Source organism: Artemia franciscana, chromosome 14 (genome assembly GCF_032884065.1).
Source record: "Artemia franciscana chromosome 14, ASM3288406v1, whole genome shotgun sequence".
In the NCBI taxonomy this organism is placed as follows: domain Eukaryota; kingdom Metazoa; phylum Arthropoda; class Branchiopoda; order Anostraca; family Artemiidae; genus Artemia; species Artemia franciscana.
The window spans coordinates 40,646,674-40,661,235 of NC_088876.1; the positions used below are offsets into that span (position 1 = coordinate 40,646,674).

Below are 14,562 nucleotides of genomic sequence, written 5' to 3' on the forward strand. Positions count from 1 at the left end.
AAAGGATAAATGAAATCCATAACAAACATAAATTATAATTATAATTAAGCCAAAATTAAAGCAAACAGAATCTCCTACAGATAGAACTAAGGCTGATACCCCATCTGCCTTTCAAAGACCTTAATGTCAGTTGCACTTTACAGAAAACATAACACATTTAAACATTTTATTTTTTTCACAAATAAATACAAATTGTGAGATTTCCCGAAATGAATGTGAAAATACATTAGATTGTCCATCTGCGTTTGACTAGCACCTTTCAGTAATCTTTGTTAATTTAGGGATTTTCTGTCTTTTTGTTGAGTAAGTAACTTTCTAGTCTTTAGAAAGCAGTGATTTTTACTATTAAAGCTATTACCACATATTACAGCTACTACTATTTCTAAAATTTATGCTACAATGACTACTGTACCCACTATTGCTACTCTACAACTCTTACTGCTGCAGCAACTATTACTAATCCAATTGCTTCTACTAATATTACAACTAATAAAGCCAAAATCAATAATCGATTTATCCGACTATTCTTTCTATGAAAAACCTTATATAACCCAGGAAATTAGTTAAAACTCTTGCTTTGAAGGCGCTGCGAGGGTTGTCATCCTCAAAGACATTTATACTGGGCAAATAAATCATCTTGAACAAAATTGCTATCTCAAAATTATTTTTTGATGTTATTGGGGAAACGATGGGTGGTGGGCGGAGTAGGGGGGTTCTTGTTTGCCGTCCAATAACTTTTGATTATTAAAACGGCACTAGTAATTCTGATTTCCAATTCAATAAGCCCCCTTCGAAGTTTATACGAGCACACTTTCAATAAAAACCTTATATACCCCTGAGGATAGCTTGCAACCGTTATCCTGAAGACTATGGGGGAGGGGGTCATCCTAAAAGACATAATTACTGGAATTTTTAACTACGCCGAGAAAAATGTCTATCTCAAAACTTCTATGGGATGTTTTTGGGGAAATGATGAGGGTGGGGGAGGGCTGGTTGCTATCCATTAATTGTTTGACTATCAAAAAGAGCATTAGAACGTTCAATTTCCAATGAAATGAGCCCCTTTCGAAGCTTCTATGACAACTCATTTTATACGAAGTCCTCTGGGAAAAAGAAATTATACATTGTGCCTACATCGCTCTTTACTTTGGCTGCGCTGTTGCGCTGCCTATGACGACTCTTTGACATAGGCAATGGCTGGGACTCAGGTTAAAAGCTTTAGAAACAGCGTGACAGATAATTTGCATCTTCCCCTTTGAATGATGTGCTAATAACAATCGCCTGACGACGGAAGTTTTAAAAAGTAATTCAGAATCAAATACAGTAGCTAGTCTATTTGCAAATACAAAAAAAAACAATACAAAATAAGTTTCGTATCCCAGTCTCTAGTTAAATGAAGTAAACTTTGGGCTAAACTGAAAAGATTGAGGCTGGAAAGAATGAGACTGGAACTGTCCGATTGCAAGCTGAGGAGCTGTCTTTGGTTGAGGGCGAGCTTGATTCAGTTGTTCAAGTTTGGCATTTTGAGCAGGAGCAACAAAGGAGAACGGAAATTCCTGTGGACTTTGATGGATGAATGTATTGGGATCAGACTGAGAACTTGAGGGGGATATTTGACGAACAACAGTGTAGATAGGAACTATTCTCTGTTGTTGTGGCATAGGCACTGCTGTCGGAACAGGTGCTTTATCGGCTACTGGGGCAGCTACTGATGCCCCTTTGAGATTAGGAATAACGTTCTGTAGGGCGTCTGGAAATCCATTCTCATCAACATCGGTGCTAAAGTCTTCTTCAGCGTTAGTTAGTTTTATTGCTTTTTTGGCCTGTAAAAAAGTCAAATTTTGATTTCTAGACACATGGTTTCAGACATAGTGTAAAGATGTTTCAAAAAGTTCATGGTAGCCTAGCAAACTGTGAGTAAGGAGCAACACGGCTAAACAGTAACTGAAACTCTAAAAATAGCTTTTTGATAGCATTAGGATTGAATTTTTATGCCAATTCCAAATATATAAAGTTCACTAAATTTTTCTACTCATCAAAAGTTAAGGGCCTGAGAAAATTTCCCTAATTTTTGAAAAAGGATGAAAATAACCCCCAAAAGTCTCAAGGTTTTAATATAAAAGCAGCTATTAGATTCAGCATATGAGCTAACCCTACTCAAAAGGTTTCTAGCTCTTATATACAAAAATTAGAAATTTTGCGTTTTTTATTTATTTCTCGTAACTCTTTGTGCCTTTGGTCTTACGAGGGACAAGGGCCCCCATAGAATAATTTCCATGGGGAACGGACACCAAAATAAAGGTAGTCGGTAGGGGAATGGAAATATGTTTTAGGGCATATTTTCTTAGTAATATGTTAATTATACATATATATATATATATATATATATATATATATATATATATATATATATATATATATATATATATATATATATATATATATATATATATATATATATATATATTCTCAAATAATAAGAGTAACCAATTATACATGGAAAATGAGCCAACGATCAGTAAAATAAACCATGAAGATTCCAGGTAAAGAAATGAATCAATACAAGTAATAATATATTTAGTTATTATACATTATTATATATTTCAATTTAATCTATTAAATCAAAAACCTAGAGTAAAAGAAAACTGGACTCTAACCAAAATTACGGAAGGCTTTATTATTTTCCAAGATCGTAACAGGTGTAGACTTGTCCTTATGGAATGTCCTAAGCCGTATACTAGTCTACATAAGGAGTAGAGTTAGGAACTTAAAAACGGATTCCTAGAGGAAATCTAAGACTCTGATTGTATTCCCTCAAGCTTCATTTATCTGCCATAGGCCAACAGATTTCCAAGATCTCAAAATCCATTAAAGCGGGTTTTGCCAAGATCTTTCCATTTCTGAAAGCCCAAAGTCAAAACTCACCGTTCCTGCACTATGCAGGCATGGTGAGTGGGTAGGCGGCATAGATACCAAGTTTTGATTTTATAATGGCCATGTAAAATGACTCGGTTAATATTCACCTAAACTAAAAACATAATTTTTATTACAATACACACATCAAGAGAGTTGACTTTTACACTGACTGTAAATATGCAATTTAAGTTTATAGCTACCCACCAAAAGCTCCGAATCTGAGAAACTTTGTCTGATTCGTAAAAAAAAAGGGGACACACCCCTAAAAAGTAAGCACTATTAGTAAAAATGGCTTTATAAGATTCACCGGTACTTGTATGATATAGCCCCTACCGCGGAAGGTGTTCATTCATTGACGCAGTATAGAATAGGTTTTGTGTTGGTTATTTTCAGCTTAATATGAGACAAGACAAAGAAAAGTGACAGAATAGATGAAAAATATATAATTTAAGCTATATATTTGCATATTAAGGAGGGGGGAGGATAAGAACACAATTCTTACTTCGTAATGTGTACAGTAATATCTCTCCCCTCCCTATGTGCAAATATATAGCCAAAATTTGTTTCTCAATTATTATGTTTTTATCTAACTTAGGCATATTTCATTAGGATTGAGCGTCAGATAAACTTCTATTAAAAGAGTATTAGGTGGGGGCTAATTAATACATGTACCGATTTACCCTGTTAAAGAATTCTTCCCTAGAGGTTTCAAGCTTCAATCTAAAAAACGTGGAAATTTGCACTTTTTTACATAAGAAAAATCGAGGATGTATGTTTATTTGTTATTTCCCCCGGAGGATCTTACCAAACCGACGGTCGTAAGAAATTGTGAGAGAGCTCATTCGAAAGTAGATCTAAAATTACTTTTTGAGTTACCGTAGGGATTGTACCACGGGAAAGGGTTTTCGGCCATTTTATAGAACCAAGATACAACATTTCAAACAGTTCGTGGTAACGAACTGTAGTAAGGAGCGACCCGGCTCAATAGTAATCAAAACTCTAAAAAAGGGAACTTTGATACCAATAGCTACATCAAAAGAATTGCATTTTAATGCTGATTTTAAATATATAAGTTTCATCAAGTTTAGTCTTAACCATCAAAAGTTACGAGCCTGAGAAAATTTGCGTTATTTTAGAAAATAGGGGGAAACACACCCTAAAAGTCATAGAATCTTAACGAAAATCACACCATCAGATTCAGCGTATCAGAGTACCCTTCTGTAGAAGTTTCAAGCTCTTATCTACAAAAATGTGGAATTTGTATTTTTTGCCAGAAGGCAGATCACGGATGCGTGTTTATTTGTTTTTTGTTTTTTTTTCTTTTCCCGGGGGTGATCGTATCGACCCAGTTATCCTAGAATGTTGCGAGAGGGCTCGTTCTAACGGAAATGAAAAGTTCTAGTGCCCTTTTTAAGTGACCAAAAACATTGGAGGGCAGCTAGGCCCCCTCCCGCGCTAATTATTTTCCCAAAGTCAACGGATCAAAATTCTGAGATAGCCATTTTATTCAGCGTAGTCGAAAAACCTTATAACTGTGTCTTTGGGGACGACTTACTCCCCCACAGTCCCTGTGGGAGGGGCTACAAGTTACAAACTTTGACCAGTGCTTACATATAGTAATGGTTATTGGGAAGTGTGCAGGCGTTTTCAGTAGGATTTTTTGGTTGGGGGAGGGGTTGAGAATAGGGGGATAGGCTGGGGGAGCTTTCCATCGAGGAATTTGTCATGGTGGAAGAAAATTTCCATGAAGGGAGCGCAGGATTTACTAGCATTATTTAAAAAAAAAAACAATGAAAAAAGAAATATGAAAAAGTTTTTTTTTCAGCTGGAAGTAAAGAGCAGCATTAAAACTTAAAACGAACAGAAATTATTACCCATATGAGGGGCTCACCTCCTCCAAATACCCCACTCTTTACGCTAAAGTATTTTTAGTAATTTCACTATTTATTTTACGGCTTTGGTGATTCAGGGGTCATTCTTAATAAGTTGGGACAAAATTTAAGCTTTAGTGTAAAGAGCGAGGTACTGACGAGGGGGCGAACCCCCTCATATATACAATAAAAAAATGAGAATACAAAACTTCTTTACGTAAGCTAATTTATAAGTTACGTATATCTTTTACCAAAAAAAAGATTCGTAAAAAATTAAAAGTTCAAGTTGCCTTTATCTTGATTAAACAAAAAATCGGAGGGCAACTAGGCTTCATCCTCCGCTCTTTTTTCTCAAATCATTCGATCAAAATTATGAGAAAGCCATTTAGCAAAAAAAATTAAATAAATATGCAAATTTCGTTTTAATTATTCCTCTGCGGAGAGCCAAAATCAAAACATGCATTGATTGAAAAACGTTCAGAAATTATATAAAAAAAACAAGTTTTTTTAACTGAAAGTAAGGAGCAAAATTAAAACTTAAAACGAACAGAAATTACTTCGTATATGAAAGGGGCTGCTTCCTCACCGACACCCCACTCTTTACGCTAAAGTTTTTTACTATTTTAAAAAGAAGATTTGAGAGAAAGAGTCAAACTTTAGCGTCAAGAGCGGGGTTTTGGTGAGGAAGCAGCCCCTTTCATATACGATGTAATTTCTGTTCGTTTTAAGTTTTAATTTTGCTCCTTACTTTCAGTTAAAAAAACTTGTTTTTTTTATTTAATCCTCACAGAGAACCAATCTACAATCAATTTCAATTGCTGATAATCTAATCAATTTAGAAGTATCACAAAACTATATCTCATGCTTCCCAGTTACAGAGGAAGTAATACCTAATGGTGGCAGTATTGGACTTAATTAAGATGAATTAGTTAATTAATTAATTAAGATGGACTTAATTAATTAAGATAATTAAGATGAAACTTAATTTTTCTATGAAAGTACGGTTGGTGATGCGTAAGCATCTCAGCTATTATGATGGGAAGATTATTGTTTAGCTGGGGGCTTGGCATGATGCCTAAAAGGGTATATTTTTTAATGCCCAAGCTCCTAGCTTTCCATGAGCCTTATATAAATGTAGAAAACTCTATGAACAGAAATTTTAAAGTATACTCAATTTTTGTTCAAAATTTTAATTACAATTCAACAACGTAATTTGTAAGCAGAAAAAAGAAAAGCAGGGTGGTAGGCTACTAGTTAATTTACAATTATTGATAAATGAATTTTAACAGCAATAAATAAGGTGTTTAAGGGGTCGCTACCCCATATTATATCTTGGTTAGGCCTGGGTATGGATTGGAAAACATTCAAAAGTTTAATTATGAAAAACTAGCTTTTCTTTACTGATAGTAAGAAGCGGCTCTTAGACCTATTTGAACAGAATTATTCTTCAATGAGGTGGACTGTCTCGTCCTTATCTCCTTGCTCTTCACAAGAAGATTTAATGAAAAATAAGAGCCATTGAATCGGAATGAGAGAGTTTGTTAAAGTACTAAAAAACTTTAGCTAAGTGATTAAGGAATTGAGGTGACAATCCACCCCAACATAAAGAATACTTTCAATTCGTTTTTAAGTTCTAAAATTGCTCCATACTTATTTTTTGTTAAATTGTTATTGTTTGGTAAATGACGACTTATACTTATTGACGACATGACTGCCTGTCCATGGATTATTCTTTATGGTTGATTGTGTATGGCTATGCTGTTTGACCTATGTGGTTGTATGGATGAGTAGGGTTAAGGCCTCATTCAAGTGCTGGTCTATATTAATCACTAATTTAGGAAAACAGTTTTCCCTTTCTCCTTCCATCTGCTTTCTTTTTTTCTTTTTTTTTCTTTTTCTTTAATGTGTTTGTGCTGTTGCATTGATGATTTCTCTTTTCGTTATAGTGCTACTGATATTTTATCTTTAGTTTGGAATACCAAATCGATATATTTGACGGCTTTATACATTGCAACTATAAAACATTGAAGCAGTTTTAGAGTGAACAACTAGATCAAAACAATCAATCCTGGTAAAAAAAAAAGAAGAAAGAAAGAAGTCACAAAACGCTTAAAAATGTCTGTCTGTTCTGTTGGAAAATACAAAATGAAACATTTCATTTTTATAAAATTACCCTTTTTTAAGTTATTTTCTTTTTTCCATAATTCTGTGAACTTTTTCATGTACTAATAATTTTAGACATTTAACTTCAATTTCGAAATAAATACACATTTGAAATCAGCATAAAAAGCAGATGCTTTGATTTAAAGTTATCAATATTTAGGTTCTTATGCTTTTGCTGTTGACTTAAATAAAAAAAATCTAGATTTTTTTACTGAAAGTAAGGAGCAACATTAAAACTCAAAACGAACAGAAATTATTCCGTGTAGGAAAGGGGCTGTTCCCTTCTCAACGACCAGCTCTTTACCCTAAACTTTGACTCTTTCTCTCAATTCTACTTTATTAAACAGTAAAAAAAACTTTAGCGTAGAGAGCGGGGCGTTGAGAAGGGAACAGCCCCTTTCGTACACGGAGTAATTTCTGTTTGTTTTAAGTTTTAATGTCGCTCCTTACTTTCAGTTAAAAAAACTATTTTTTTATTTAATTTCTGAACGCTTTTGAATTAATGCATGTTTGATTTTGGCTGTCAACACATAAATTATTAAAATTAAATTTGCATATTTATTAATGTTTTTTGGGTAATTGGCTTTCTCTTAGTTTTGATCAGGTGATTTTGAGAAATATGGGGTGGGGGAGGAGGTCTAGTTGCCCTCCAGTTTTTTGGTTACTTGAAAAGGCAACTAGAACTTTTAATTTTTAACATGCGTTTTTATTAGTTTTTATTAGATATACATAACTTACAAATTAACTTACGTAAAGAACTTTTACATTCTTATATTTTTATTATGTATATGAAGGGGTTTGTCCCCTCGTAAATACCTCACTCTTTACACTAAAGCTTAAATTTTGTCCCAACTCTTTGTCCCGAGAATGACCCCTAAATCAGAAAGGCCGTAAAATAAATAGTTGAAATTACTGAAAATACTTTAGCGTAAAGAGCGAGGTATTTAGGATGAGATGAACCTATCATATGCGTAATAATCTCTGTTAGTTTTAAGTTTTAATGCTGCTCCTTACTTTCAGTTGAAAAAAATTTCAAATTCATTTTTTATATAATAATGCTAGAAAATCCTGCACCCCCTTCATTGAATTTCTCTTCCCCCATTACATATTCCTCCAAGGAAAGATCCTACCACGTAGCCCCTTCCTCTCAACCCCTCCAAACCGAAATAATCCCAATGAAAAACTTCTGTACACTTCCCAATAAACGTTACTGTACATAAACACTGGTCAAAGTTTGTAACTTGCAGCACCTCCCCCGGAGACTTTTGGGGAGTAAGTCATCCCAAAGACATGGTTATTATGGTTTTCGACTAAACTGAACAAAATAGATATCTCAAAATTTTTATCCGTTGACTGGCCATAGGTGCCCTCCAATTTTTTGGGTCACTTAAAAAGGGAACTTGAACTTTTCATTTCCATTAGAATGAACCCTCTTGCGACATTCTAGGGCCAATCGGTCGGTACGATGACCCCTGGAGAAAAAACAAGCAAAAAAAAACAACTAAAAACGCATCCGTTATCGGTCTTCTGGCAAAAAATACGAAGTTCCACATTTTTGTAGATAGGAAATTGAAACTTTTACAATAGGGTTCCGTCATACGCTGAATGCGATGGTTTGATTTTCGTAAAGATTCTATGACTCTTAGGGGCTGTTCCCCCTATTTTCCAAAATAAGGCACATTTTCTCAGGCTCGTACCTTTTAATGATGAAGACTAAATTTGATGGAACTTATATATTTAAAATCAGCATAAGAATCCGATTATTTTGATGTATCTTTAGTATCAAGGTTCCGTTTTTTATAGTTTCGTTTACTATTGAGCCGGGTCGCTCCTTACTATAGTTCGTTACCAAGAACTGATTGATAAGGATCACTATATAGTTTTTTTTTTTTTTTTTTTTTTTTTTTTTTTTTTTTTTTTTTTTTTTTTTTTTTTTTACTCCGACTACTTCATATGGAAAAATGTTTGTGGAAAACTGGAAAGGTGTCAGTCAGTCACAAAAAAAGCTTTTACTGGTCCTATTAAGCCTCAAAACTTATTGGCAGGCACCCAAACTAAGGCCAAACCCACTTATCCATGGTTTTTGCCAACTCAGCTCTCTTTGCTTTGGTTTCTAATAACTACTCGATGGTCTCCGGTTTCCAGGGAAGAATGATCCTCCTCTCTTGCGAGCGCTCAAGAGGACGAAGGTTGGAAAAATTAGTTGTATATTTTCTATTTAAGAATGAGAAAAATAAGCACACCTGTGTAATTTCCATCAATGGAATAAATGGTAAATCAGCAGCTCCTGAATTTTCACTGGATGCTGGAAGAGGTAACATTGCTACTGGAATATGGTCAGCTTTGGCAGCAAAGGCAGCATTATTACCAGCCGTGTAGTCAACTACCTTAAAATTGCCTTCTGGATCGATAAATCCATAACGTCCATTTATGTTGCCTAGGGGGTCACGAGTTTCAACCTATAAATTGGTATATGTTAATGTTTACAGGAAAAAAATATTCAGTGATCTGTATAATTTTATGTTTAAATATGTAAGTTTGCAGAATTTCTCATTAAACTAATGAGCTGATGGTAGGGAGCCTGACGCTCAACCCATTCTTACTCACCAGTCAAATGGTTTCTTGTCATTAATAGCCATATTTACATTCTTAAATACTACCGTCCAAATTCTAAAGCAGGAAAATGGATTTTTTTTTTACCTTTAAAGCAGGAAAATGGATGCAGAAATATTTAGCAGTGTCATATCTAGGATTTTTCTTAGGGAGGGGGATGTAAAACTGTTTAAAAAACACATCATATATTCGTTTATATTCGTTTTGTTACGTTCTTATGAGTCACAAAAATGTTCCGAGGGATGGTTAAACCCCCTCCCCCCTCAATACGGCCTTGGTGTTTATTTTTAGTGATTTTCTTAGATCATCCATTCTAAAACTGGGAAGAGATTTATAATTTGCTTTTTTTCCTTACATTTACCCTCTACAAGCTTATTTATAGAGGAATATCTAAAAAAGACTCCTGACTTGAAGCTTTTCATATAATTCAGCGGTTTTATTCTGTTAGCATTGTTCTTATATTTCCTCGAAATGTAACTATTTGTAAGTTTACACATCAATGGTTTTCTAGCTTTAAAAAGTTATAACAGGAAATAGCAAAAATTTAATTAGGTCCCTTATTATTTTAGCATAGACCTAGAATTGAGCATAGAATTGATTAATTTCAGCAATAAACATTGTCAAACAAACCAATATTTTGACAACAATTATAGAAATTTAAATTTTCACATAAGCCATAAATCTATGCTAAAAAGGTTAGACAAAAACAAAATGAATCCTTTACAAATACTTTAGAAGTTATTGCAACCAGCTTCAGGTCTGATGGAACCACTGTCTGATCAATTAATACTAATTGATTTACTTATTTCATTCAATTAGTTAACATTTACCTTAAATTGGATATTATTGCCTGTCTTCGCTCATTTCACCAAGGTCGTAATCTATTCCAAGTGAGTTCTTGAATTCCGGAGTAAATCTTGGACCGGATTATTAATTTTTGTACTCTGTGGGATGCCAATCTATATAGAACTATTAATCTGTTGTTTTTTAAGTAAGTCTAATATATCTAGCGACTTTTCGCTGTATGAAAAGCAATTTATATATTCACCTGCTTCTAACTTTGTACTAGTAATCGCAGAAGCAGGCATTGAGAATGAAATAATTGATAACATCCGGCCATCATTGGAAAAACCAGTATATCCCTGAATAGTGTTAAATGTAAAAATTTGTCGTTTAATGACTCATTAGGTAAGGGTGAGTGCCGTTTTCTCGTTATCCTGCGTTTTCATATTCCCGGTGGCTTCGGGATTTCGGTATGCAATTCAATTTTTGCTCTGGGGTGGAAAACTGTATCTGATATTAAATTAAAAATGGATTATGTTAAGACAGTGTCAAATTGTGATCGTTATTACAGGTGTGGTCTTGCGAAATTTTATTTGAATTTTTGTGAAAATTCCATACTCTTTGTGTCTCCTCTACCGTTTGCTTTAAGAAAGCGATCTGAATCAAGTCCGAATTTTATATTTCCTATATTACAAGTTTCTTTTCTTTTTGCCACGTTCCTAATGGAATAAAATGTTATTCGACCTCTTTGGCACTACTGATATTATATGTACTCTACCCAATCATCAACAAGAATTATGTTGGGCCCTCATCACTGTCTCATCCAGTTATTCTATTCTGTTTGATCTTGGTATACTTATGTATTCGTTGTTTTTTCTTTGCGAGGTGAATTAAATCCTTTTCCTTATTTTTTGCTCTATTGTTTCACAGTTATTAGGATTACTATATATATATATATATATATATATATATATATATATATATATATATATATATATATATATATATATATATATATAGTACCGGGCCCTGGCACACGGCGCTTGCCTTCTAACCGCAGACAATGTGAGACAACTTACTGGCTTTTCACATTGCATTCTTTTCAAAGATCTTTGATTATTAAAGCAAGTCCGATTTCTAACAACGATATCTACTAAACTTCAAACTTTTGGTTTTCTTTTTAAAGTTTTTGAATTGTTGTAATCCTTTTTATAATGTATGCAAATATTTTCGCAAATAACAGTTTTTTGTTCTTTACGCAATTTAACGTCTTTTCATGCTGCCCTTCAAAGATATTTGATTATTAAAGCAAGTCAAATTTCTAACAGCGATTTCTACAAACCTTCTAATTTTTTGTTTTCTTTTTTAAGGTCTTTTAACTGTTGTAATCTCTTTTTCAAATGTATACAAATATATTTGTAATTACCAGTTTTTCGCTCTTTATGTAATTTAACATCTTTTCATACAGAGGTCTGTTCAAAGAAATTTGATTATTGAAACTAGTCTGATTTCCACCAACGATATATACCAAGCTTGAAAATTTTGGTTTCCATTTTTAAGGTTTTTAATTGTTTTAGGCGAATCCCTTGTCAAAACATCTACTCATCTTTTGTAATTTCTGTTTCTTTTTTGGGCTTTCCTATTGACATTATATAACTGTTTGCGATCAAGCCTGTAAGCTTAATCACGTAGCGAGTGGATTTTATAGATAAAAAAAACTAATTTTTAAATTTTAAGGCATTTTTTTAGTCTGAATTAAAACATTAAAATCAATGCCGATATATATATATATATATATATATATATATATATATATATATATATATATATATATATATATATATATATATATATATATATATATATATATATATATAAGGGGCGAGATTCCACCATCTTTTAACTAATAACTTTGACAAGGAATTGGTATTTTATACATGGAGAAGCCAGGAAGTAGGCTGATTAGGAAAATCATAACTAACGAATTTTGCTCGTAAAGATTTGTAGGACGATAGCCCAAATAGAATCTTCTTGACTTGTTCATATCTTCAAGTACGCACGTGATGTTATTTCATGTCAGCTGTATATATACAATAGTAAAGAAATTTAACAAAGCTTTTCCCCATAAGCCTTGTGTCCCCTCATGTGTCACATGGACCTACACGAACACTATATGTTCATCATTAGTAATTAATTGAGCTTAAATGACAAATTGAAAGCCAAAAAATTACCTTAAAAGAACCATCTCCAGCTTCATAACCAAAGGTATATGAACCATCATTACTGACTTGGTTGATTTGCTTCAGTATCGGAACTACAGTCGGTGATGTGCGTGAGTCGTCATAAGTGCCTAACGGAGCACAAAGAGCAAGGCCAATAATGCATGAGACGTATATCTGAAATAAAAGTGTCATTCATGTGAAAAACTAACCGCTAATAATATTAAACATTTGGATTTCATAATGCTGAATTCTCATCACTTTTTCAATAGGAAGATTCTAAAAAGAACAAAAAATTCTAAAAATTTCTAATTTTACAATTTCAGTAAAACAGAATAAGTCCATTGGAGCCAGATAACTAGGAAGAAAGTGAATATTTTTATTTTTTCCAATTTAAAATATTTTAGGGGTCAGGCTAGGGCGATCCCTGGGAGTGTTTTTGATTCGTTTCTCCGTTAGCCATTTTCTTTACAGCTTGTTTGCTACATTCTTTTGGAACGAGTGAAGAGGGGTGGGGGTTATGCTACGATTCTACTGTATAATATACTATTTTAATTCATCTTGTACACGTTCTATTCAACTTGTTTCAATACTGTAAATAAATTCCTAAATTTCGAAAAGATTACATAGAATGCAAAATGTATGAGGTTTACTTATTGAAACATTAAAAAATAGACTTCTCTCAAAAGGTTCAAAGCTAGGATGGTAGGATCTGACCGGTTCTGACGCTGGGCTAAGTTGGGATGGAGAAGACAGAAATTGTTTATTGGTTTGAAGTTTCATGTGAATGTCGCAAGTTTAATAATTTCAATTAAAAGCAATATAAGACTGCTAAGTCAAAAAATTTTCAGTTTCATGAAAACTATTAAATTTGTATCTGCAATTTTTTAATGATCCAGGAATAACATATTTAGCTGACTTTTTATGTATGTGCCAAATTTGCGCTTATCGTATAGCATATCATTCCATAGAGTGACAGATTTTGAGGGATATAGGGAGTAAAACCCAAGTTTAATACCTGATTTTAGCAAAATCTGTTTTCTTTAATGCTATCGCAAAGTTGTGCAAAAGATCTTTGTTTGCATACATTTACCGATTAAACCTTCTCCGAAGTATGCTATCTATTCTATTTCACTTTACATATTTTCTTTAAAAACGAACGAAATAAAGTTGTTGCATCAAAAACGCAATGTTTTTACGTATATGCTTTTGTTGTATAAAATATATTTCTATATTCTTCTACTAAATAATGTATCCGACTGTTTGACCTGGAATTTACCCCTAGCCCAAAAGCAACATCCTAGCAAAACAAAAACGAATTTAAATTTCTCACTTCATAGAACCTACCACTTATCAATATGTCCAGCGTCTGTTTAACACAAAAATAAATGTTGCATGATTTTGTTTTCAGATTCTTTGCTTACATATGACATTATTGGCGTGATTGTCGGTACTGGTTACTACTTACGATTTTTATAGGTATTCCCATATTGCAAGACAACAGTTGAACTACTGATTATTCCAAAAAATATCTACGATATTTTATAGCGAAAAATTTCAACGTGAAAAATTTCAGGTTTTTTTTCAGGGACGGCTCATCATCCTCCCTTCTTATTTGTCACGTAACGCAAGCATGAGTTCAGATCAATGACCACTCCCGATCTGCTAATCAAATGAGCTAATGATCCTGTAATCCGCAATCAATTGCATTAATATATTTCCGCAAACTTTTGTAGATTAAAGAAAACAATACTTGACCTTTTTTTCTTAAGTTAAAGTAAAGAAATTTCGGACAGGATTATAACGACAAAAATTAATAAAACAGCAATCCTAAAACAGCACTCCTATATTATTTTACGTTTTCAGTAAAGCACTAGTATTTTTATAATCCTAGAAACATAGGGAAGCATATTTAGTTGGTTTATTTGTACTAGTTTTATTGAGTATATTAGATAGGCTGTGAAGTAATAATTTTTATTTATTTTAAGTTTTAACTT

The 14,562-nt window shown here is 33.2% G+C and overlaps 1 protein-coding gene across 1 annotated transcript; it reads right to left on the minus strand.

Annotated features, from left to right (window-relative positions):
• Nucleotides 1-1,303: 1,303 nt before the first annotated feature.
• On the minus strand, nucleotides 1,304-14,167 carry LOC136035723 (uncharacterized). Its single transcript, XM_065717676.1, has 4 exons — nucleotides 14,034-14,167; nucleotides 12,578-12,742; nucleotides 9,194-9,409; nucleotides 1,304-1,823 (listed from the first exon to the last, which is right to left on the minus strand). Exons 1-4 carry the CDS (start codon nucleotides 14,052-14,054, stop codon nucleotides 1,386-1,388), a joined length of 840 nt encoding a protein of 279 aa, XP_065573748.1. The 5' UTR covers nucleotides 14,055-14,167; the 3' UTR covers nucleotides 1,304-1,385.
• Nucleotides 14,168-14,562: the final 395 nt, after the last annotated feature.